This window comes from Pteronotus mesoamericanus, unplaced genomic scaffold (assembly GCF_021234165.1).
Source record: "Pteronotus mesoamericanus isolate MK-2021 breed Mesoamerican mustached bat unplaced genomic scaffold, CSHL_Meso_final contig_502, whole genome shotgun sequence".
Classification (NCBI taxonomy): Eukaryota; Metazoa; Chordata; class Mammalia; order Chiroptera; family Mormoopidae; genus Pteronotus; species Pteronotus mesoamericanus.
Genome location: NW_026555187.1, coordinates 7,782,672 through 7,809,349, shown reverse-complemented (window position 1 = coordinate 7,809,349; position 26,678 = coordinate 7,782,672). Strand labels below are relative to the sequence as shown.

Sequence of the window (26,678 nt, the reverse complement as noted above, 5' to 3'; positions counted from 1 at the left end):
TTAGCCCCTCTCTTCATCCTCCATTCTTATAAATTCTCTCTTGCACTCTTTCTCTCTCCTTCCCTCTCTTCCCCTCCACGCCCCCTACCCTCTCCTGTAAACGTCAGCTCCTTTTCGGACACGCCGCCGCCTTTATCAGTGTTCTTCCCACAGTTATGAGGACCTGGGCGAGGCCTGGTCGCTCAGCGGTGGGGCAGGCGGCGGAGGGAGGAGCCGGGGAGGCCCCCCAGGGCCGGTGTTGCCTCCCCCCGGAGTGGGCATGGACACGCGCGTGGAGGGGCGCCGTCGTGTGCCCGGAGTGGGGGCGGGGTGGGACTGCAAAAGCAGGAATAAAAAGGCACCTGATCGAAGGGAATGAAGGAACAAAGTGAATAAATATTAAAAGAGTATTTCTCTGCCTTTAAGACAGAATAAGCACCCAATAAATAGTGTTATCGAAGGTCTGCTCTCCATAAGCATTGTGTTGTGATTGAAGTCACCGTGGACCCAGATAAAATGCTTCGGAGAGAAGGGATAAATCTCACTGATCACTTGTTCGTGCAGTGGCAGCTGGGCTAGCGCTGCCTTTCAATCGGCTCCGGAGCCAGAATGCCCGGGCTCCTAACCCTTCTCCACCGTCGGCCGCTGGGCGACCTGTGCAAATCCTCAACCTCAGCTTCCCCCTCTGTTGAAAGTGGGGATATTAGCGCTCCAAAGCTCACAAGATGGTTGCGAGCACTCCAGTGAATTAATACAAGTAGATCGGTCAACACTCAGGAAGCATTAGGTAGTTGTGTGACTTCAGCTAAATTCTCTCTGCACCGTTTTGTTTTGAACTGATAGCAATAACACCAATAACTGTCACGTATTGAGTGTTGATGGGGAGGCGCCTCGCTAAGTGCTGTGTGTGGAAGGGCCTCTGTGCTCCCATGCAGCAGGTTCATCTTGGAAAGTAGGGGATATTCCTGGTCTCTTTGTAGTCAGGCCTGTTGGAAGTCGTCACTTCCTGGTGGAAAAGGGCCCAGACCAGGCCCCTGGTTCATTCCCACCCTCCACCGCCAGGGTGCGGTGTGTCGGCAGGGGATGGGGGAGCAAATGAAAGGGCTGCGTGGGTTCTCCTACTCTTTCACAGGTAGCCTACGGGGAGCCCAGGTGACTAAAACGAACCTCTGTTCCTGGGCAGGTGGAAACTCAGCATATCCATTTGAGATGCCGAACAGCCCTGGGCAGGCACCGCCAGTGTCTCAGGAATCCACGCTAGCTGTGCTTCCTAGATTTTCTTGACTGAATTCACCCTAAAGAGTGTTTTTATTCACCCCAACCAGATTGTAACCCACCTTGTTTCCCGTTTCAGTAGGGGAGCCCCGTTTCTGATGCTGTCTTAAAGTTCGGCTGCAGTTGTGTGGAGGAAGGGAACAACAAGCCTTGTTCCTTTGGGGAAAGATTCCTTATATTTCTATTTTCATTGAATGGAACAGATCCATTCTGGGCTTTTTCCCAGGTTTTATTCCTGACAAGGTTTTCTTATCAGAGTTATATAACCCTTCTGGAAAAATAGGGGATTTCTCAGAGAAGAAAAACAACCCCGCAACACTTGACACACTTTAATTATACCTGGGCTGCAACAGTATAATACCCTGTAAACTCACTCTGTTTGGAGTTCATGTCCAGCTGCGTGCTTTTCAGGCCGGTATGCAAAAGCAAGTGCTGTAAGGCCCCAGCAGCACAGATCACAGTGCTATTTCCTCTCCTCTCCCCTGCCCCCTCTCCTAAGGCTCAGAAGGAAGGCCCCCGGGGGGATTCCCGTGAACCAAGAGCAAGACAACCCACCAGGAGTTCTCCACCCAGGCAGAAAGTGCCCACTCTTTGGAGCTGTTAGGTTCTTTTGTGTCTTCAAGTTTCTACAATAACACAAGTTCTCTCTAGAGAGAAACCAATGGGAGATTTATATTTATATATACATATTATGTATGTAAAATATATAATATATAACAATGTTTATGTATATATTATGTATGTAATTTATTTATTTTAAGGCGTCTTTAGGAATTGGCTCATGCACTCGCGGGGCGGGGGTTGGCAAGCCCACAGCCCGGAGGGCGGACAGGCAGCCTGGAAACGCAGGCAGGAGTTGATGCTGTAATCTTTTTTCTTTCTCTCTTTCTCTCTCTCTTTTTTTTTTTGGATGCTGTAATCTTGAGGCAAAATTTCTTCTCTGGAAAACATAAGATGTTGCTCTTAAAGGCCTTCAACTAACTGGGTGAGGCCCACCCACCTAATCCAGGGTAATTTCCGTCACTGAAAGTCAATGGATTGTAACGGTAACTACATTCACAAAGACCTTCGCAGCAACACCTAGGTTGGTGTTTAGTTGAATATCCGGGCACCACAGCCCAGCCAAGCTGACATTCAAAACTGACCCTAAAGTCCTGTAGCTCTCCTCTGGTTTCTGAACCGTGGGCCCAGAGAGATCCCCCGGACTTCCTGCTTGATCCCAGAAGATAATCTGGTCTGTTGGAGATGCTCTTCTCAGACCTCTCGTGTAGTCTGGTGAACTGAGGTTGCTCCATAGAACTTTCTAGTATACGTCCCAAGTCTTGCTATGAAATAACAAACTATTGCCTGGGAAATAGCCTGGAAATGTGGGAAGGGGTCATGCCTCTGTGAGTCGGCCATCGGTCTTCATGCCTCAACTTTCATGAAGCAGAACACGTGGGAGGAATTGGTGAGCATCCTGCAGAGTGGGACCAGTGTGGATTTTCTGGCCGGATGAAGACCCTTATTATGGCACATGCTGGCTCAGAAAAGGTGACGCCTAGAGGTAGAGGTATGCCCTTTGTCAAAGTTGAGGTAGAAAGACTGATGTTCAACTTACAGATGCATGAGTCTTTTCCATCTCTCTGGGCTGTTTCTCTTAGACTTGATCACCGTCCAATCCAAGCAATACTGTACTGCTTCTTAGCAAGGTTTGGGAAGAACATTAGAAAGACAGGAAAGGTGGGGGTGGGAGGAGAGACTTCATAGGCCAGATGTGATGTCTCCTAAATTACCTTTCTTTGGCATTAGCATCGATAGTGGCCGAACCAGCCTGCTTTTGATTCAGTCCCAGATAATTCACAGAAACCCTTGACCGGGCCATCCTGTGGGGAGGATGAAGAGGTCCTCCTCGCATGTTGCACTGTGGCCTCTAAATACCTGGGGACATGGAGCCCTCACTTGGTGGTCCTGCCTCACAGTAGAAGGACTGACAACTCCCCTAACCCCTCTGAGCTGACTGCGTGTTTGAGTCAAGACTTCTTAGAGCACCTGTTGGTTTGGGGTGGGTGAGGAATAGTTTGCAATCATGTAAATTGCAAAATGAAGAGAACTATTATTATTATAATCAACACGCACACACAGGGCAAAGTTGTGTAGAGCCTGAAAAGAATTGGCTGGTACCTGCAGGAACATTTAAATCTACACGTGTGGATTTCAAAACCAAAGTACAAGGATCATCACACTTGACCTTAAAATGCATTTCCTGCATGGGCTAGAAGGGCTTTGCAAAAAAAGAAGCCTTCCTTTCTGTCATGGGAACGGAAAGCCTGCAAGCTTTCCCTCTTCCCCCCAGGTCGGCCGTGAAGGGATTCGGGGCCCCCAGCCCATCATGATGCAGAGGCAGCTGCTCCGACCCAGGCTGTGCAGACCTCCTAGGGAGACTGCCGGTCGGGGGGTGGGGCTCGGCCGCGCAGCGATTAGGCCCTGAAGAATTATTCTGTGTTTCTGGCACTTGATGCACATGCACGCACGCACACACGCACATACTTGCATGTAAACATACACATTTCAAAAGGCACCTGAGGAAGTACATTCCTAACAACTGGCTCAAGTGATACGATGGTGGATTGGGGGTGAGGAGGTGGATGTGGGAATTAGAGGATCGGAGTGTGACAGATGATGCTGTCCTCAGACCCCTGATGAAGGGTCCAGTGGTCTTTCAGCACCTCCCCACACCTCCACGCGACGCGCCACAGGAGGCCGACGTGCGTGGCGGAGCCCAGGCCCGGACACCCCCTGCGTTTCGGCCCTCGCCCGTCACCGGCGGCCTTCCCCGGCCATTGGCGCGCCCTGGGTTTCCCAGAAAGCCCGCTCTATTCTAGTTAAGGCAGACAGAGAAATCCTGAAGTTCACAGGGCTGTTTAGGGATAAAATCTCGCATAACTTCTCAAAATCGAGAGAGTTACAAGGAGAAAAAAATATGTCAGGATTTCCAAAAAAAAAAAAAAAAAAAATAGGAAATATCCTCAGGGGCTGCAGTGAAAATACTTCAAGTGCCAGGCCCTGCTCGGTCTTGTAATCCTAACAGTCGGACAACGAGCAGCATCGGGGGGCTACGGGAGACCGACGGAAGCAGGCCTGTGGAGACTGTGCCGCCAAGGCCAGGGCAGGTGTTCCCAGAGCACCCCAGAAACAGGCCAAGGGAACGCCCCCGTCCCACACTGGAAAGCAAGTTCTGTGTTTTCTCTGCGCCCCGTGCATTGCTGAGCGCCAGTGGGCACAGTTGTAGCTTTAAATAAGGTCACTTTAAATGTTGCCTTGCTGTATGTTCGAGCCATAGGGTAGCTGGATCTATACTGTCTTGTGCCAAAACTGTATATATAACAAGAGTCAAAATTCAGGTTTAGGCATCGGATGATCAAACTGCAGAACTTCAGGATCAGCCATGCTCGTGAAAGCCATTTGGCCCTGTTTTCTCTGTGAACAAAGCTATCTGTGTTGGTTCATTTAATCTAGCATATATCTGGCAATTATTGATATTAAATTGATTTAGTGTTTCGCAAGATGTTTCAGACACCAAACACAGAACTCCCGGGTTATTTTACAGCTGAAAGCAGGACGTGAGTTCCTTCCCGATGCAGTCAGCTCTTGGTTTAACCCCTAAAGTGCAAGCATTGATCCCTTCTTAACTTGTCGGCTTAATTACTCTCCACTGTGCGCGCCTTCTGTGTAATGTATTCTCTGGAAATCCACGGACCCTGCTGGGTGGAGGATCACCTGCGTGAGATCATCTCTACTGAGTAGAAAGACAATTTGCTAAATGTGTCGTGGTTATTTACGAGAAAGATGACGCTACGGTAGAGACATTAACAATACCTGCTATTTCACAAGGAAGTTCTAAAAGGTGTTTTGAGTTGTTTCCCAAAGCACCTAAATAATTCTGCCAGCATCTCCCAGAGGTACGAGCCAATTTTACAGGGACGACATGTGAGGGGATGTGTCTGAGGGGCGGCGGTAGGCAAGGGAAACACAGGAAGGTGAAAATATTGTCAGGAACATAGGCAGTAATTGAAGAGGATCGCCTTACTCTTGGGTCTTACCCTCTGGGCCACACTGCCCCCTGCAGTACCTTATCCATACTAACCTGAGCATGGGGGGGGGGGGCGAGTGTTACAGATTGCAGGAAACGTAGATGACATTTATCTTCACTTGTCAATGAGTCATCTCATCAGGAGAAGGGTAAACATTCAGCCTGGGTTAAAATAGTTGAATTACGAACAAAATTAGTTCACAGACTACTTTATTGCTTTTGAAAATACTGTAATACAAATGTCAATCTGCTTAGCTTTGTTCATTTAAAAAAAAAAGGCGTTGTTATTATAATATTGGCTAGTGTCAAGATAGACTGTATTCCTAACAAAATACTAAAGAGTGCAACAAACTGTGAAAGACCATGAGCTAAATATCACTGGGCCTTTGCGTCGACTTACGTCAAACCTGAACTAGAAATGCACCCCCAACCCCCACTCAAGACCTTGGGTGCCAAAGCAGGAAGATGGGGACATAGTTGGATTAGCTTAGAAGCTGTATTAGCAAAAGAAAATGTAGAGCGGTCAAGTTACTGGGATGGGTGAAATCTCCTTTAATTTTTTTCTTTCTTAAAAAAATAAAATCTTTAGACATGGAATGGATGCCTCGCTGTTGGCAGAATATAGTTGTTTTGGAATCACCCTGGCCAGCTGAGGGGTGGTGGAAAACAACAGGCCTGACTCTTTGGGGAACGTCGTGTTTCAGGCCGGCTTCTACCGGGAGGGATGGGGAATCTGAGCTTGTTTCAGATGAATCAGCAGCTGACAGGCTCTGACTCATGCCTGAGACCTGATGACTTCCTTAGGATCTTTGTAGATATTGAATATTCGCAGGCTTGTTTTCTCAAGGAAGGTGTTCTTTATTTAATAGAGTCATCCCAATTATAGAGCCTCAAGTGAACGGGCTGCCCGGACACCTTATCTCCTGCAGGGCGGTGTTGGGCCAGAGGAGTTGGTGGGTCCTTTCTCTGGTGGCGATCCTACCCCGGGGACGGGCAGGGAGAGACTGGTGTCCCCGGTGTCTGAGCTGGCGGAGAACGACGGGCAGGCCAGAGCTGCCCACCTTGTCCCGGTGTGGCCGTGGCCCCTGTGCGGCTCCCCGGGAGCTGGGGCCGTGGCTTTCCCAGGCTCCTGCTGCTCGGTGAGGTTCCGGCAGTTCCCGGAGGAGGGAGAGCAGCTCTGTGGCCTCGGAGTGAAGGGCGGAGATGTTTTACTTCCAGGTCAGCTGCTGACCCCCCGAGGGAGGTGAATTTTTTCTTTAAGGGCCGTGTTCCCTCAGCCACTGCACAGGAGCCCCCGTGGGCTGACCGCACACTCCAGGGCGGGGGAGGCTCACTTGGGCAAAGCCGGGTAGAGGCAGTGATCTGATGGCGAGCATGTCGATGGTCCAGGCCTTTCTTCTTCCTCATGATGTTAAAATTTTAGTCATTTGCTTAATTCTTTGCTGCATTCCAAAATAACTTGCGATGGTTCATTTGGCCTATCAGCGCTTATTTCAAAGGCATTTTGGAGGGTGAGACAGCCAAGGGCACTAAAAGTCTCAGCTGAGTTTTGGGGACTAAAGGCAACTTATATCTTTTTGTGTTGCTCTGTGTCATGTGTATGTGTTGACGCAATAATGGTGTCTGTTCTGGCAAAGGAAATGAGTGATTGAACTATTTAAAGTTTAGGGACCTTGTATCTACAAGGATATTCCCACAATCTTTTTCTCAAAAAAAAAAAAAAAATGAACTCTTTTATTTTTCATTTGAGTCATCCTGATTTTGTGGTCTCAAGCGAACATGCTGTGTAGACACATATTCTGCATTGGGCTTTAAGAATAGATCTCATTTAATGAAGACCAGGAATAAATACCTAAAATCAACCTTCATCTTTAGAAATGGCCTGAACTTGTAAAACTCTGTGTAACATAAAACCAGGTTCAAAAAAGAAGGAAAACAAATCTCATCCATTTGGACGTTATTTGGAAAGCCGGAGCTCGGCTAGGCTCAATCAAAGACTTCTGAAACCTTCAAATAAAGCCAAGGTCCTGTTTTAAGCAAACGGGGGCTGACTTATGGTCACATGAATCTGCCCCATTCACACTGGGCTTTTCTTTGCACCTGGGGTGAGAAACCCCTGTAACTCAAATGGGATGGAGGATTTTATGCCTAGCTTTCATTTTTGAAATAAAGTGGCTCGGCTTTGCCTTGCTTTAGTAACCCAGAATCCGAGCATTTTTGATCATCGGTGTTATGTGGTACGGAAAAGAAAGGCTGGAAGTACAGGACGGCATGGGTGACGTGCGCAGGGTCTGTTTCTGCTCCCAGTGGAGAGCGCTTGGGTCTAGAAGGCCCTGGTTCCGTCACGGGACCTTTCTGGTGGAGCCTCAGTTTTTGAAAGAGACAACGAAAGAAGAGATTCTGGTTACCCACTCGTAGTCCGAGCGACGGCTGGCCTGGCGGTGGTCTGTGGGAGGTGACCGGAGTGGGGACAGAGCGCACGGGCGTCAGAGAGGGCGGGCAAGGGACACAGACAAAAACCTCTGGGCAGCATTTAAAAACAAGGACCCACTTTTGGTCCTCAGATTTGGAAATCTTCGAAAAACTCCTGTAGAGATGACAGAGGCTTAAGAATCAAAATTGGAATTAAAAAAAAGAAACAATTGGAAGTCATGACGGGTTCCGAGAATGTCACGCAGATTACAGGGGTTAGGTTGAGATTGGACCAGTGTAATCGTAGCACGCTGAGTGGACAACACCCTGGAATATTATTAGCCTTATCTGAATGCTTTTGGTATCAAATTCTTGACCTGATTTTTGTCCCAGTTTCTCTTTTATATCAACTAGGTTTAGTTCTTCCTTTAAGAAAAAAAAGTTTTAAAAAATCCTAATGAAAGCCGGCTGGCTCTATTATGAGTAATACAAGAAAATCTATTTTGCTAAGGCAGTGACAGAATATTGAAATACCCGGTTTTAAATTTTTATGTGGGTTTGGCAAATGCAGCCTGAAGGTGGCTAATATGACACCCGACCTGGTGTTAATAGCCAATGATAACTCCATATGCACCACCTGCTACCTGTCAGGTTACACGTTCTTTCTTTTTCCCTTTTTTGGCATGAAGGTTACATGAGCTGTGAATATGGGTCTTCACGGCTGGAGTAGAGGCGGGCTGTGATACTTTTCTAGAAGAAGTGGAGCTTTGATGTAATTATCATCTTGGTTTCTTTTCTTCAGTCCCCTCTTCCTGACTCACCTCCTCCCGTCAACCTCTGCGCTGCCCTTAAAAGTAAAACACACCACCTTGAATTGGGGAACTGGAGAGAGAGAGAAGGGGAAAGAGTGAATCACGAGCATAAACTACAGGGTTCATGGAGAAAAGCCCTCCTGCCACAAACTAGAATGACATTTCCTGGAGCGCACAGATGAGGGGGACCCATCAGGCAGGGATGCGGATGTGTTACCCAACTGCCTCACCCCGCGGTGTTTGAAGGCCACCACGTCACTCCTCCTCCTTCCTAATGGCTTGTCAGGAACTTCTCAAAGGCCCACTCCGCATGGGTCGCAATGGCTTCCCCTGCGCTCTCTCGCACTGGCACACAGTTTGAAATAAGCTGGGCAAAGCTGGGTAAATATCCCCTCCACAAGCCCCGCAAAATGCAAAGCTAAACCAAACCGCTTGCCTGTCGATGCTTGCAGGGGACTTGACTGGGTGAGTGTCCAGCTCTTTCTACCTTCAAGGTCTGTTCCAGACAGCGTGTAGGGGCCTCAGCCCCACGCTCCTGGGGGCGGGGGGTGACCCTCCCTCCCACTCTGAGTTTAAACATCAAGCACCTTTGCGCTTTAGAAAAACAGACCGGCACCCCCCCCCGCCCCGCCCCCCCCACCCCGCCGACTGCAGAGAAACCAGGTTTCCTGCTGTAACCATTCAAAATGGGATATGGGGAGTTCAAAAGATAAGCACAAAACATCAGAATGAGCTTTCTTGAAAAGTGAAGACATTATCAGAGATTTCCATGGCCATTCATATATTTTTTTGAAAGAAAATAATTTTAGCCTCTTGTTAATGTTATTATTCCAGCTGCTGTTATGTTCCTTCTGAGAAACTGCAAAAGGCACAGAAAGCTCCCTCTTTTTCTGGCTTTTAAAAGTCTCCCTGCCCTGGCTGCGTGGCTCAGTTGATGGGAGCAACTTCCTGTGAACCAAAAGGTCACGGGTTCAATCCCAATCCGAGCACATGCCTAGGTTTTGGGTTCACCCCTGGTGGGGGTGCACACGGGAGGCAACCGATTGGTGTTTATCTCTAATGTCAATGTTTCTCTTTCTCTTTCTCCCTTTCTCTCTCTCTCTCAAATCAATAAGCATATCCTTCGGTGAAGATTCTTCCTGAAAAAAATTCTATTCTTCTTGCACTATTTAATCTCATTAGATGGGAACTAAAGCAAAGGCTCTGGTTTGGCTCAGAAAAACCGTCCAAATGTCTTGTTTCTAAACTTTTCAAGTAATAATACTGCTTAGCTCAGGAAACTGGTTGCAGCTTTTTCCAGGTGCTGTCAAAAGAGTTTTCTGACTCCAGCTAGTCACTGCAGTAGGCCCACGAGGTCATGTTTCAGGTTCCCCTTCCAGGCAAGGGGACGAGAAGGAACCCGGGGCAACTGTCTCTCGGGGCAGAAGCCGAAGCAGCCCCTCACCTGGCTGCTGGCATCTGCTCTGGCTGTGGCCGCAGGCCTGGGAGGCGCTAGTGACCTTTTCAACTTTCTTCCCAACTCCCGAGCTGACTTATGTCCCGGCTTCACCTGTAAATAGATACAGAGGTAGAGAGAGACTCAGACAGATTTAGGGAGATACAGAGATACAGAGACAGCCTGGCTCGTAGTGAGAAGGTATTTTGCTATGGCAATAAAGCAGGTAAAGAAGTTTCTATTCTGTATAAAAAACTAAATTGCAGTTGTAGAGAGCCAGGCACATTTCAAGTGCCTCTGTCCCTTTGGCCTGACAGTCTTTGGGCCACGCACGTGAGCGATATTGCTAAGTGGGGGGGCCGCAGGGCTCAGGGTTTCCTCTAAACTTCTTTCTCTTCTCTTTGAAGGCGTAAGAACCTCCCCTGCCAGAACATGCGTTTCCCCGCCTTCTCTTTTACAGATTTGTTCTCAATTTGCATGACTATCTTATTAAATTTACCTTGGCCTTCCAGACTCCGACCACATTTAGAGTTTTTAGCAAGTCGTCTACCTCTACCTTGAGCTCTCCTGATCCTGATTTAATTTTGGGGTCAAAATCATATAGTTTATTTTTGGGGGTAAACCTATACAATTTCACATTTCAAGCACACAGATGCATACGTTTCTTTGAGACTCCACTCTTCAGCTTTTAAAGAGACCCTTCATTGTAATCATTACTGAAAGGATACAGTACTAATGGAACTTAATTGTTTCCACTAGACGCATCTCGGGTGTTTTTGGCAGCCAAAATGAAAATGATTCCAAATACCATCAAAGGGGCTTATAAGCACCCAGCATGCTCAGAGTGTTTTGATATACAGTGGAGTGTTAATATCATTATCTCTCCTAATACAACATACGGTTACTTTAATCCTCTCCCGCCTCTGTGATCTTAGAAGATCCCACAGATAGAAGGCGAAAAATAAAATACTCTATACAAGGAGACAAAGGGAGAACTAGGCCCCATCCGCTGAATGCAATTTTTTTGATTGTTTGAGTGTTGGCTTCAAACATGGGCCTTTATCAATACTGACTTCTGTGTCTCTCGTGCTTGCCTGAGTTTGTGTGCGACATCAAACATACCTTTCACACATGTTCTTTCCAGATTTTTTTTAACACTTACTTAGCAGTTTATAGAAGGAAGTGAATGATCTCCTCAAGCTGCTTACAAATTAAAAAAAAATCTGTGCTTATTAATTATGCAGGATTAGTCTAATTATAATTCAGCAAATTAATTAGCGACAGAAGGTGTTCTGAAACATTGGAGTACATTTGCATGTTAAATGGAGAGGCTAGTCTGTAATATATGTAAATTTATGCATGGCTTCATAGTTTAATTTAAAAATTTGCAGCTGCATATGGTATGGGAGCAGGTGAAAAGTCAGTTTTAGTTTAATGATGCTAACAAACATTGGATGGTGTCCTGTCTTAGCAAGAGAATGCACTCCTATCTGCTAATCCACGACTCTGTCATAAGAATATAATATTACATAGATGCTCAAACTCAAGGTCATTAGTGAAGGGACCCATAGGTGCAATAGGCAGAAAGCTCAACACTGCAGAGAGAAAGATACCCTAAGAGGATCCCAAAGTCTGAACTTTGTTCACTGCTTCATCCGGTATCACTCTTGGAGTCGGCTGGTCTCAATCTCGGGAAAGCGGCTTCCCGCCTGTGTAAAGAGGGGTAGGTTTCCTTTTTGTCTGACTGGTATCTATTCTGGCAGGTGCAAAAAAGTTGTCCAACCTTGATTCCCTTTCCAAATATTCACATTTGCACTTCATTTCAATTTCCTGGAGCCGTGGGAAAGTTATTACCGAGTTATGAATTAATGGTAGGGTAGAGAGTTTTACACATTGGCCTCAACCATCTGGCAAAACAGTAAAACCAGCAGACCAGGCAGCAGCAAAGGGCTTTTGGTGTAATTGGTGTTCACTGCTCAGCCTAGCATAGATGAGCTTCAGGGGGAGGGCCTGTGGCGGGGGTGGGGGTGTGTGGCGGGGGAGGGGGGCAGGCGGCAGAAGGGGAGAAGGGGCACTAAGGAAATAGGACGGCAAGGACCCATTAAGCTGATGGCTGGCTAATAACTTCATTTCTCTCCTTCACCCGAGTAGTCACGGCATTAGAAAGGGAAATAGATTTGTATTCTAATTCTGAAGTCTCACTGAAAGATGTTTCCTGAATTCAGTAACATGTTCAGTTTCACTCAGTCTTTTTTCCTTTTCTTGAGAAGAAAAAGGAAGGGATACAGCAAAAAGGAAGATATGGTTTGAAAAAACAAAAAACAAACAAACAAAAAAGATAGAACTGGGCACATGGCAAAGAGCCCTCCGAAGACATTTTATGAGAACAATTGGAGTTACAAACATGCTGTTAGTGTTGTGTTTCATTCCAATCCAGGCCCGAAGAGTTCAATTATTATTTTCATTAATGGTGTCAGATTTCCATTCGAGTGCAAAAACAAGGACTCCTCCTTAGAGGTTCCTCCCTGCCAGCCTCCCGGTGCCAAGCGATGGAATCCAGGGGCATGGAGATGTGTCTGCGTGGAGCTGTGTCTGCGCGTAGAGGAAAGAAAAGGCCCTACCTCTGACCGCAGGCCCTCAGAAGCGGTGGTGCGTTGCTGGTCAGAAATAAGTGGAGAATCAAAGCGGCCTCCTTGTTTTGGCACCTCTGCGGCTGTTCACGGCCAGTTGCTTGCCACTTGAGCTGTGGGACACATTCCCTCCAAGAAGAAATCGTGAAATGGCTTTGAAATGAAGTCTGTCGATAGGGAGTCAGATCACACAGTGGGGACTGGCTCCCTCCTGGTGCCTAAATGAATGCAGCAGCTCCTACTCCGGAGGCCTGTGTTCCGGACGAAGGCGCGAGCGCCAAACTGAAATGCCACTTCCAGGAGCTTGTAATGGGTTTGAGTGGCGAATAGAGAAGGGCCCGTTGCCAGTTAGGAACGAGAGGGAACGTGCGCAGCTCTGAGCTCTTGCTGCCTGACCATTGCTTACTGAAAACAGTGGTGAGGATTTGGACCCACCATCTTTTCGTCGTTTTTGTTCTTTTCCTGTGATCTGTTGCAACAGATTCGTTACAGGTTCATTAAAAGAAAAAAAACAATCTCTCCCTAAAAATTAAGGGAAGATCTTCAAGTAGACTGTATGTTAATATTGGAGAGGTAAAGACTTTGAATTTGTGGCAACTCCCTCCGGTAATTTTGTATGGAAAACGGGCCATTTAAAAATGGCGGAGAGAGAAGGGGCAATTCAGGGGAGCACCCACGAGCACGCCTGCTGGAAGGCGAGGGAGCTGACTTACGAGGCACCAGGCATTTACCCAAACACTCCTCACAGACAACTGTTCCTTCCGACTGGCCTAGGAGGTCATGTTGCCAAGGAAAAAAGGAAAGGTCCCTAATTTTCACAATAAATATTAAGGAAGCAAAAAATATAGAATTACAGAAGACATGACCTCACATGGAAATAGCTTGGTAGGGACACCCCAAAGACTGCACTGATCTGCTATGGGAGGAATTAGCTTGGTGGTCTATTTAAACATGTCCCGTATAGGGCGGGGGGTCTCCTCTGTCCCTTGGATAATGCTTTCAAGGGTTAGCTTTGTTCACTTGATCCTCCAAAAAATGTTTTCCAAGATTTAGTTCAACTGATGTTACACATTTGACTTCAGGCTTTTTTTTTCCCCTTCATAGCTGTGATGGGCAAGTGTCCTTGAAGGTCCCTCGGACTCTCAGGCAGCCTTGCACCGTCTTGTGCAGAGGCTGCAGCTGTTGCGTCTGTGCCTCCTTTGGACCCTGTGGGTTCTTGGGACGTCTTGTTTTCCGAACATCTGATAGGCTTGCCTGTCTTCCTCTGAGCACTCTGCAACAGCCACGGAATTTCTGGAGAATGTAGTCAGTCCCTGATAGGAGTGAAAGACATTTTTTGCTTGTTTGCTTTTTTGTTTTGTAACCTGAAGAACGACTCCACTCTCATTCAGGGAGTAAGGTGAAGGACGCGGGGTGACCCCCACATGTAGATCAAAGAGATACTGGCCCCTCAAACATAGAGCAGCTGGGCAATGTGTCGCCCTTCCCTGCAAGGGAAGCTTGGCTAACCTCGCGCCAGAGCAGTGTTTTTCCAAGAGTCAGGCAGGCCCGAATTGCACTCTTAGCTCTTCCACTTACTTGCAAGTGTTCAGACTTCTGAGCCTCGTTCATCTCTCCTGTAAAAACGGGGACGATAATTATCTTACTCTCAGGGTTGGAGGGATTAAATGAACGCATACATGGCAAATAGTATGTGGTGAATGAGTATGGGCTTTTTTATTATTATGATGATCATCATTGTAATTAGTCCTTCAGCCAAGCGCAGTTAGAGAAGTTGAGTAGAGTTGAAAGTAAGAAAAATTATTGCTTAAAAATTTCTGTAAACTTCAGTTGTTTGGAATCTGAAATGGTTGTTTATTGAAAGAGTCTAGGCAAATAAGCTTTAATGATAATATTCCATAGGAATATCTGTGGATATTAAAGATTTTACACCTACTCTGTTTGTGTATTTATATTTGCTTTTTAAGGGATTATATAAATAAATGGGTTACTTAAAAAAAATCAGCTTCTAAAAATGAGTATTCGGTTTAAGTGAGAATGTGGCTCTCGCTCTGCCTGGCTCTCCAGCGGGGTCTGCCAGAGAGGGTCCCGGGAGAAGGGAAGCAGCGGCCACTCCTTTCACACATGGCTTTAAGCCGCAGCCCACCCTGGCTTTGGCGGTGTGCAGAAATGCAGCTTTCAGAAGCACTCCCAAATAGCGGAAGCCGATTGTATTTTAGAGCGGACTCTGGAAAAGGAGGTTTCAGAGTTAATCCAGATAAATTGTGTTTTCCTCGAAAATCAGTGGGCATAGACCCCTAAGCACCTGCGGGGTTTGTGAGGCTCTGCGGGTTCCGGATGTGGTCCATCCTTCCGTGGTGAAGCCCACTTCTGCGGCCGTTGTGGCGGAGAGAGGAGAGCCAGACCCAGTGAAGCCGGGCTTGGCCCTCGGACGGGGGTGGGGGTGTTCTCGTCCCTGTCGTGTGTGGATGTGGCCACGACATCTCGGGAGCTATTTCCAGAGTGGGCAGAATTAGGCTTTTTTTTTTTTTTTTTTTAAGGGAATAACTTTCAGAATGAAAGGCATTTTATAAATTATTTTGCGTAGACTAAGGCTCTGCACAATGGTCGCTGTTGCTGGTGCCAAGTTCACAGTCTGTTGCCATACACCCCCGGCTCATCTTTTTGTTAAAGGAAGCTTTTGTGCCTTCCTAAAGGTGCTGTGTATTACAACTTTTGAGAAGGCACTAGCTTTTGGATTTCAAATTGGAGGTAAGTTGAATGGCCTCTTCCACACCCCTAGAGACATGTGATGCTGGGCTTTGTACTAGGCAGACCTTTGATTATGTTCCTGGAATCTGGCACAAATATTAAGTAGTTACCCTTCCTGTGACCTAGAGACTCCTCGCTGCCCCACCTCCGGACCTTCACTCTTCCTCCTATTTGCGCATCAACTTTGCATCTGAGTTTCTCTTTGGGATGGGCTCAGCACCTGTCTGGAGCCACATGGGCGCTTCCCTTCGATCCTGAAACAGTATCCTGAGCGCCCCAGTATTCCAGAGACTGGGGAAGAAGGCGATGTTCTGGGGGCTGGGCAAGTCCCCGGGACTGAGCTCAGCCCCCGCATTCATTGCTCTCTGGGCTCATCTCAGGATCGGAAGAAGCACGTTTTGCAGAGTTTGGTTGTGTGCTCCACGATGACAAGGATTTTGTTCACCTTGTTGGCCATCAAGCCTGAAAATTCGTGGCACATGTTGCATACTTAATGATTGATCCAAAGAGTGACTGAAAGAACTCACCAGGGGTTTTCAATAAGGGCCTTTACTTCTATGCCACTGTCTTTGACCTGATGTTTCCCCCTTGGGCTGCTAGAGTCCCCTCACTCTCCAAGAAACCGGAATCCTTTATGGTTTTGTTGTTGTTACTGTTGTTGCTTTTGCTTTTTTCAGACCATGCTCTCTGAAGCTGTTTCTTTAAACAGCTATACTGAAACATTATTTACATACCATAAGGTTCACCTGCTTCAAGTGTCCAGTTCAGTGGTTTCTCATATATTCCCAGAGTTTTGCAACTATCACACGGATGTAACTGGTGCAGGACACATACAACTCCGGATGGAACTTGCTGCCAGAAAGGCCCAGGTTTAAGTTCTTGTTTCTGTCACTTACCAGCTGCGTGACCTCGGACAAATGTACAAAAACTTGGTGCCTTAGTTTTCCTAGCTGTGAGGTGAGAAATAAATGAGGCAATGAATGTCAGGAACGTAGCAGGGAGCGCGGCACAGAGGAGGCATTTGGCAAGCCTTCGTCCCCTGCCCTCTGTGACCCTGCGCCCTTCAGGTGCGGGGCCACGCGGGAGGGTGTGCAGGGACAGAGCTGGCTCCGCTCGGTGGTGTTCTCGGTGGGAGCCACCTCCCACCTTGGACGTGTGGAGAAAGGACGCTGCGGGAAAGGTGCATCTCGCCCAACAACCTGCCTGTCAGCCTCATGATGCCACCCGCTCTGGCCAAAGCCTGAGCCAAGACGCCCTGTTTTCAACCCACCGGCCAGGCCTGCCTATGTCCCTTTCCGTCTCAGACCAGTGGCTTTGGCCTCTCCCTCAGAAAACCCCTGCCTCCACCTCCCCTTGGGCTTCAGTAAGTCACGATCTTCTTGTCTTCAGTGGTTTCTTCCCCCAATGTAGCCATTTCTGGAGGGTTCTCGACTCTACGTGTTTTTCTTAGCAATCATAGAATATTAATGTTGGAAGGAATCCTCGGGATAATCCAGTTAAACCCTCTTAACAGTTGAGGAAACCAAGGCCCAGAGAAGTGAGGTAACTTGATTACAAAGTTAGTTGGTAGCAGATCAAGACTAGCCCAGTGTCAGCATTTAATAAATATTTGTGGAGTGAAGGAATGCCCTTTGGTACATTCTCTGGCCTCACTTGAGATCTGAGAGCTTGAGGTCACTTTTCTTTTTCTTTTTTTTCTTTTTTGGTTATTTTTTTAATTTTACTTTTCAGTTACAGTTTACTTGAGTTCACATTTCAACCCCACCTCTGTATTCCCCTTTAACTATAAAACGAGGACCAACGTGTTGCTGTTAGTGTTTACTCTTAAAGAGTGAGATCAGAGGCCCTGCGAAGTGTACCATGCTAAGTGGTGATAATATTTATGTAGTCAACATTGTTTGGAGAAAGTGAAAATAACAACTTCCATTCCAATGAGAATCTGCACATTTGGTCTGAATCTTGTAATTCACTTCGGTTTCCCATTTCTGAGGAGAGAGCGCTGACATTTTCCAGGCAGCTCTGGCTTCGCAGGGATCTGGACACAGGGGATTTGTTCCCTGAAAGTTACCCTGGGGTTAATGGCTGGTTGGCTAGGAAAGGGTTCTGCACCAGCCCCTGGGCGCGAGGCGTGGAGGCGTGGTGGGGGAGGGGCGGGGGGGGGGAGACGTCAGAAAAGAGAAGGAAAAAATAGGAGAGATCTCTAAGCCCCAGAATTTCTTTAAATTAATTTTAGGTCCACATATAAAATATCAGGCCATAATTTCTGGTGCTGGCCGTTTGGAAAGAGAGGTCGCTGTGCCTCTTTGAGAAAGCACCATCCGGTACGGGAGACCTCCCTCCCTCCCTCCCTCCCCCACCAGCCTCTTAGCCTTTGTGCACAGAGTGTCGTATCTTGAGCTCCGCGCAGGGCCTGTGTGGGTTACGCACGCAGACCCCGGGCCAGCAAACAGGGTGTTCTGTCCTAAGAACTGTTAAGGGTCCTCATTTAGAAATGAATAAAGCCTTTCAGCAGGCCCCTTGTTTCCTTAAATCAATTTGATTTTATGTAAACATTTATCTCCTTTGCACTTTTTCACCCACCACACCGTGCCTATAATAAAGCCTCCGTGCACAGTAATGCTTTCACCAGACACGTCCGGAGGCAGGGCGGGGCAGGCGGGGGGGTGACACCCACACAGGGCGTTACACGAGCGCGGGTGTGGGGAAACTTTCCCCAAATCAAGGGGTTAGTGGGAAAAATCACTTGATTTGATTTTAGTGGGATTTTGGGGGGGGGGGGCGTGGTATGGGAGGGGAAGGTAAATCCCTGAAGGGGGTGTGTCGGGCCGATGTGGTGTGGGAGTGGGGACTGTTGTTGGAGGGAGAGACGCAAGAGAGGAAAGGGCACGTTTAAAGTCAGGAGAGCATCGCGGCTCGTGGTTGGTACCCGTAGATGACTGCTGTGTCCCCTTTTAAAAAAAACACAAAACAAGTGAAATGTTTGACTTCCGATCCATCTTTCCTTAAACAAAAGCAGCTCCGCGCTAACGTGCTCCGGCGGCGTGGGCCCTTGGGGGGCGGCGGCGGGCGGAGGGCGGAGGGCGGGGGGCCGCCGCGGTCCCTGCCCTGCCGTTCCGCGGACTCTGTGCACCCCGCCCACCCCAGGGAAGGTTAGGAGAGAGATGTGAAAAGCAGATGTTATAAAATAATGAAAAAATACTTACCCGTTAATTCTAAATTCACACCCAACCTTATTCATTCGATAGGGGTCAGGAACACTTGGCCAAATATTTTTAAGCAAATCTGGAGACTCAAAATAAGGGAAAAAATGCGCTGCAGAGTGCCATTCCCCTTCCCTCCTTTATCATTTACACTTTATCTTTCCATCAGGGTTTTTTTTTTTTTTTTTTTAAGTGCGAAATACCATCAACTGGAACACTCTCTAATTCTTGCGTGTGATTTTTAAAAAATTAAAAATAAACGAAAGGTCAGCATGAGAGCATCTCACCAACCGTTGCTTTAAAATAGAATTTTTGGAAGCATTGTTGATTTCTACTTATTTTTGTTGGTAAATCCTGGGGAAAATGTATATCTTTTCCTTTAAAGTTCTAATTCAAGGCATGGATGTGAGAGTTCTGAAGGGACTTTGGGACTGCGGTAAAATTTCGTTGTCATAGTAACAGAAAGGGAAATAGGCCTAGCTCACCTGGGACTTTAGCACTGCAAAAGCTGGATTTTTTTTTTTTTTTTTTTTTTTAAGGAAAAGGACTCTGCAAGTAAAATAAATGAAAAACTTATTGCGTTTTTGAAACAAAAATTCCAAACATTAAATACATAAATGACTGAAAAGGCCACTTCTGTCATTTTTCTTGGTGGATGTACTTATCTGATTAAAGATGCCTGGTTTTTAAATTGCACAAATAGTTCATTTAGCAGAAGATTGGCTCAAAAAAAATATGTCTTACGAATGATGACCTCAGACCATTATTCTGTGCCTTTATTTTTTCTGGATAATCTATAGAAGGTCTGAAAGGACATTCACGCTTGTTATTAATCACAAAAAGCCCAGAGTATATCCTGCGCAGACTTACTGTGTGTTTGGATGGTAACATAACATTTTCTGATTTTTATACACATTGGTTGAAAATACTGTGTATGAGGGTGTATGTGTGAAGTGTGTGAGCAGGGAGGTGTGTGTGGCCAGCAGAAAGCCACATACGTGAGGAACCCTGGGATTCTGGGCTAAGTCAGGCCATTTTTAACCCTGGAGCAAGACATTTTTGCACGGCAGGAGTCACTGCTGCTTTTGAAGACTTTTTTCGGGGGTGGGGGGAGAGGGGGGTGGGGGGAGGGAGAGCGCCCTAGCAACTTAGGGGTGGGAGTACAAACCAGAATCCAGCTTGTGAATCACTTCACAATCCTTCACAGTGATGGAGCTGCCTGGCGACTGAAAACATCCAAATTTGCAGAGTGCTGAGGGTCAGCCCTGTTCCTGGCCGGGCAGGGCCCGCTGAAATCCCCAGGCCCGAAACACAATCACTTTCCAATCAAACCTAATAGAATGCAGGGCTTTTCTCTCCTAAAAATTGTTTACTGAAAAAATGTAACACATTGCTTTCTTTTCACAGATTCTTTTTAAAATTTTTCCTCAAGTGCAATCAGAATTGTTTGAAAACAGCAGGAAACCCAAGGGACATGAGGAGGTTTCAGGTAAGGGGCCTGCAGATCTTTCCTGGGAAGTAAGTCATCCTATTTTCTCTCCTCTGCCGTCTCTGCACCCCCCCCCGACCCCCCCAGAACACATGGCTCACTGAGGTTGCTAACAATAAAAAAGATAGCGGTAAATGATAACCCTCATCGATGGATAGGAGGGAGGTTTCTTCATGTTCGCGTTCAGCCCCAGCCCCCAGGGTCAGTGCCTGGGGGAGGCCGCAGCCGAGCTGGAGGTTTGATTTGAAGCCCTCAGGCCGCCCTTGGCACACGCAGCTGCCCGCAGCAGGAACCATGTTCTGGATATTCAGCCACCTTGGGATTTCTCAAAGCGGCGGCTCTGTGCTTTCTGCAAGCAACAGCCTCTTTCTTCCCTTTTCCACCGATTAACTATTCCGTGGTCTCTCTTGGAGCCTTTTGGAGAGCAGCAGCTCAGACAGCCGTGGTCACTTTAAGATCGCAGCATGACAACAAGACCCATGGGACAGTGACCCAGCTGCCTGGCAGTTAAATCTGCCACCGGTTTCATCACCCTTGCCACGGACGTACCGAGGATGCAGGCTAATAAAAAACACAGAGCGAGGCAAAGTGTGTCAGGTCTGAGATGAAGGGAAGAGCAGCCCCTCCCGGCCCACCCCCCTTAATCTTTGAAGGACCCCCACTTAATCCGCCAAATGGCTTTCCTGCCGCTCACATCCAATCGATAATCCACAGCGCTCCCTGCCCCACAGAAAAATGTAAAATGTGCTCAACAATAGTATTCAAGCTTGAGACTTTAGAAAACAATCCTGGCAGCAACAAGAGAGATGGGGGTGATTAGCCTCATGTTCCAGGTGAAGAAGGTGAGGTTCTGGGAGACTCAGTAACACGCCTCTGGCCACAGGAAGGAGGCGGCGGAGCCAGGAGCCAGGAGCCGCTGTCTGAGCAAACTCCGTGGCTTCGCGAGGGGTGCAGCAGCTAGGTGTATGGCTTTGCTGTTGCCTTTTTGAAATTCTGAATAATTTCTGAATAAGGGACTGCGCATAGTTGTTTGATGCTAGACCCCACAAATCATGGTTTAGGAACTGAGTCACGAAAGAATTCATCGGAGAGAGGAGGATGCGCACAGAGGCCAGAGAGAACTACTATGAAAAAACAATTCTTTTTTTTTTAACCACATCATGGTTATCAAACAATCTTAGTGGGACCAGGGCATTTTTTGTTAGTTATTGAACACTATTACTAGCTTCTCAAAGAAATTAACCCCCGCCTCTCCATGCTGTATGGCGTGGAGAAATGAAACAAGCCATCTTGGGAATCAGGTAGGGTAATTCTGCACAAGGAAGTTTATGGTGCTCACTGTTAGGGAAATGTGTATAATGGAAACATAAATAATTTCAGTCCAAAAAAAGTGTGACATTCACATGAATCCCAAGTGTCTCAGTGACCAAAGCTTAGCTTTCACTTCTGTGAGCCAAGAGGTAGGAAAAGGGGCTGCCAATGTAGATTCTTACCCTGCGTTCTCTCCCGTTACTCCCAAAGTTTTAAATTAGAAATACTCTGATAATCGAATTTGGAGAGGCTTTTAGTAGAATGCCTTGCCATTTTATTTGTCCTGAATTGTAGAAATGTACCTGCTAAGCAAATGCATGCTAATATTTTCTCTACTTCTTTAGTTATTTACTACGTGAGGTTTTCAATGTGCCTGAGTTTTTAACAGGGTCACAATAAATATTGCTGATCTCAAAATGATGAGGAATTTTGATCTTATGTGAAAGTATTTGGCTTTTGCAAAGACAAAAGATCTTTTTAAAAAGTTTGTAGGCTCTACGGTTGTCTTATTTCCAGGGTAGAGCTGAAGACAATTGGCAGGGTTATTTTTTTTGTTCATGTGTTTGTTTGTTTTTGCGATTTTTATTGAGATAAAATTTGTATAACATATTCACCATTTTTACCATTTTAAAGTGTGCAGTTCTGTGGCTTTTAGTGTACCTACGGTGTTGTGCAACCGTCACCAGTCTGTCATTCCAGAGCATTTCCGTCATTCCAAAAAGAAACCCCGTACTTGCCAGTTCCCTTTTCTCCCCACCTACTGGCACCCGCTAATCCACTTCCTGTCTCCATGGATTTGTCTCTTGTAGACTTTTCATAGAAATGAAGTCACATAATATGTGGGCTTTGTGTCTGATTTCTTTCAAGCTTCACCTTTGTGGTTCAGTGCTTCTTTATTTTTTATAGCTGAATAATACTCCATTGTAAGGACATGGTCACATTTGGTTTAACTTTCCATCAGTTGAGGGACATTGAGGTTGTTTCTACTTTTTGGCTTTTATAAATAATGCTACTGTAAACATTCGTGTGCAAGCCTTTTGGGGGAAGAAATGTTTCCTGTTCTCTCGAGTCCATGTCTGAGAGCAGGGCTTCTGGGTTATAAGGTAACTCTAACTTCTGGAGAACTGTTTCCCACGAGGGCTCCAACATTTTGCATTTCCCTCGGGAACACATGAGCATTCCCATTTCTCCGTAAATTTTTAGCCGACGCTTCTATTTTCTGTCCCCTCCCCCCCTTAAATCTAGTCATCCTCTCAGTGTGAAGTGGTATCTCGTGGTTTTGATTTTCTTTCCCCAATGACCTAATGATTTAGAGCATCTTTTCTTGGACTTATGGACCATTTGTGAATCTTCTTTGAAGAAATGTCCATTCAGATCCTTTGCCCATTTTTAAATTGTGTTATTGTTTTTTTATTGTTGAGTTGTTGGAGTTCTTTAAATATTTGGGCTACTGGGCCCTTATCAAATAAGCAAGTGGTTTGTAAATATTTTTCTCGTTCCATCCTTGTCTTTTCACTTTCTGGAAAGTGCCCTTTAGTGCACCAAAGAATTGGCAAATTTTATGCTGTAGTCTGATTCTATTAAGAGTACAGCCTTCCATGAAAGCTCTTTCACATGGAGAAGGCCATTGAGGAGAAAGGCTTGGCTATGTGCTGTAATGGTCAAGTGAGAAACTTGGATCGAGTTCAAAATATGAAACAAAACCAGAGCTAGTAGGTAATCATGGTGATGGGGAGAATGATCTGCAGAGATGGCAAGTTAAGAATTCCTGGGATAGGTATCTTATTCAGAAAGAAAAGGTAATGATTTTAAACCGTAGAGACAGTGACTTCGTTTCTCCACTTTGTATGTGAGCAAACATACTTTTGGTGTGAACTGTTCTTTTGTGGAGATTTGATCCGAACAGAATAGAAATACAAAATATTTCTAATCAAATCATGAATCCAACCAGTGTCTCTCTCCTCTCTCACTCCTCTTTCCCTTGTACCCCCAAAACTGGTAGAACTTGAATTTTTCCCCAAAAGTGATCAAATGATAACAAAATCATGATATCAAACTTATTTTCCAGCCTGAACCCAACCTCTCTTTACTTCAGTTCAAGTCCTAAGTATCATGGGCATGTATAAAATATCTATTGAAATGCAATGGACTTTAACCCTTTTATTGGCTCAGACCCCTTTGAGAATTTAGTAAATGCTGTAGGTTCTGCCGCCACAAAAAGCTCCATTTTAAGGAAGTTTTGCTTAAAGGTGGGGTTTCCAGATCTCTTCAAACCTCTCTCAGGGCTCCACAGCGCCCTGTTCTAAAGCAGTGGAATTCATCTACCCCCAGTGGTCATTCTCCATGCAATTTGGCCCTTCCGACGGGGACTTGTCCCCCAGGGACTTGTCCTGATGATCTTCCCACTCTTTTGGCTTTAAACGCCATTGGATCAGATGGCTCCTGATGTGTTCCTGAGACGGCACCCTTCTCTGGAGCTGCAGGTACGCAGTTTTGCCTTCCTCCCGGGCGCCTTCGCTGGGATGACGAATGAGTCCGTGTTCACAGCAGAGCTCAGTACTTACTCCCTGACCCGTGCGCTCCTCGTGTATTGTTCAAGTGTCACTTCCTCCCCTAAGTATCTGTTAAACCGATCTCTCTCTCTAAAAATGGCAAAAGGCCTCTCCACTTCTTCCTTGTCTAATTCGCTCTTAGCATCCCTGCCAAAATGATCTTTGGAAACATGTTACTTTGGTCACTCTGTGTTATCAATATCTACTGTCCCTAGACAAAAGCTTAGATTTTAAAAGGTGTGGCCAGTAAGTATCTTTCTCCCAGGCACGTACATCTGAGGCTCCCACATGCCCACTGCGCAGCAGGCGCCCCTCGCTGTGCTGACTGCATGGAACCTTTCCGGGCTCCCGCCCCCTGCCCGAGAACGCTTGCCCCTCCTCCGTTTGCCATTTCCGCCTGTGCTTTCGCACCCAAGGGCTGCCTGCTCGCGGAGGCATTTTCTGACCTCCTGGCGGGCCTGCTGATTCCTTGTGTGCCAACCTCCCGTCTTGTACAAGCTTCTCCAGCACAATCAATCACGTTATCTTGAGGCTGTTGTTTGTCTAATAGACTTTGTGCTTTGGGGGTAACTAGTGTGTTTTATTTATTTTTGTATCTCTCTTCGATGCCTAGCACACTGCCAGCCACTCTGTAGGGCTTAATAAATTGTTATCGAATGAACTTTTAAGAGAGAAATCTTTTCAAAATGGAAGGAAGGAAAGAAAGAAGGCAGGGAAAAAATTAAAGATTTCCAGGGCTCTGAAAGTCTTATTTTTTAACTTTATTTTTTACTGTTGACACTATTACAGATATCCACGTTTTCCACCCACAGTATCTTAATCTATGGACCATGGACCATGAGTGCAGAAAACCACTTCTGCCCTCCTTAAAATGGAACGGTTAAGTTAAATACCCAGATTAACAGCTCAGTGAAGGAAAGGAAAAGAAATTTGTGTCTCATTTAAGCTGGCAGGCCTGTTAAGACATAAGGAACCCCATTCTTTACTTCTCTGCATTGTGGGTGGAAAGCAGGCAGTTGGAGAATCCAGAAGAAAATCAAGCCAAGAATAGGAAGACTCAGGCATGTTGTCATTTCCCACATTCAAATTCTAAGACACAGTAGAAGTTGACAACAATCAGGGCTATTGTTGCCAAGTCACTCTCAGAGATAGCCTGGCTGGGTCTGCTCCAAACCCTAGTGAAAACACAGATGCACTTACTCACTTATTCATTCACCCAACCACTGTCATTGAGGGAGTTCTATGTGCCGGGCACTATCCTAGGTGCTGGAGATACATTAGCAACATTAACAAAGCAGATAAAATTCTTCTCCCTTAAGAGACTTACATCCTAGTGGGGAGATAAGGAAAATAAGATAAGTGAGTTGCATAGCTTAGCTGTGCCTCTCTGGGGTCTTCGAGTGCTGGGCCTGGAAGCATGGGGGCCCATCACAGTGCCATTTGTCTTGTGTTGCCTCCTGGAGCTCAGTCATGTGGTCAAGCACGGGTCATGGAGGGGCTGAGGAGCGCCCGCCATTATGATGCTAGCAAGTGTGGGTGCTCTTCCTAATAGTTTTCAAGGTTTTCCACAACATCAGCTGGAGCAGGACACTCATGTCAGCAGATCTTTTACTTGAGCTTGGGAAGCTCACGTCCGTCCCACCTCGAAAGGGCTGTTTTAAACAGACATGACCCCTGTCCAGGGCGGGAGTGCCTTCCATCGCATGGGCAGCACCGACCTGCCTGTGGGTCGTTCTGGAGTTGGCAGCAGCTGCCTTGACTCATCTCCAGCCCTGGAATCATTGGAAGGGACTCCTTCATTCTAACTTACGGCTTCCTTATAATTAGAATAAGGGTTCATGCCACAACGTGCTGAACTTTGCTGAGTGGCTCTTGGGTGTCTCAAGTTCACTTCCTAGATTACTCCCTTTTTAGATTAGGCCACCCAAATAATCACTCACACTCCCGCCCCCAGATGGTTAAGCTAGAGAGCACACCGGGATCCATATGCAGGCCTTGTTATCGCTTGTCTCGGGACGTGAGAGGTCAAGATGCATGGAGGGGCCCATATGTTTCCAGGGAAAGAAAAGTCGTTTCCGCTTCCGGGCCGGCAAGGCCATCCGTGCTGAGCTGATTCCTGTGTTTGTAGGCTGTGCGCACAGGATGGGCTCCTTGAGGGGCATCTGGAGGGGGACTGGAAGGGCGTGAGGGAAAGCGTTGGTGCTCCGTGCAGATCCAGCCAGCAGGCCCGTGGGAACTCGGAGGAGGGGAGGAGCGCACAGGCGCGGACGGGGCCACGGAGGCCGCCTCCATCGAGGACGACGCCGCGGCAGTGGCTTAGTGCGCCAGCCCCGAGCATGTTCGTGCCTCCTGGGGGTGCCACAGCTCCGCAGGAATGGTGGGTGGGGACAGTGACGGAGAGGACAAAGCCAGGTCCTCCAGGCATGAGCCGTGTCTACTTGACTAAGCGACGCGAGAGCAAAGGGCAGAGCTCCTCGCGGCTCGGAACGGGGCCAAGATCCAGCCAGCAAGCCCTTACGATTTTGTTAAGCCCCCAGCTCTTATATAAAACTTTAATGGCACCACCATCTATTTTCCTGAAATAAAAAATGTTGAATGTTTCTCTCACACCCGCCGAAGAGGGAAACAAGAGTTTAAATTAAGTCCAAATGGTAAAAATTTAATATAGCTCCAGCTGCCTGCAGGTTTCTTCAGTTCAGCTCGCGTGGTTCAAGGGCCCCTCCAGCTGCTCGGAGCTCCCGCGCCGCGAAGGGCGCCCCG

At 46.9% G+C, this 26,678-nt stretch overlaps 1 protein-coding gene across 2 annotated transcripts in view; it reads left to right on the top strand.

The window, feature by feature from the left end:
* EBF2 (EBF transcription factor 2) overlaps window positions 1-26,678 on the top strand; it is a 187,284-nt gene that overhangs the window by 105,888 nt on the left and 54,718 nt on the right. For both annotated transcript variants that reach the window (XM_054578988.1, XM_054578987.1), the window contains exon 7: window positions 19,974-20,055. In XM_054578988.1, the coding sequence (XP_054434963.1) occupies window positions 19,974-20,055 (82 nt within the window). The remainder of the gene's footprint in view (window positions 1-19,973; window positions 20,056-26,678) is intronic.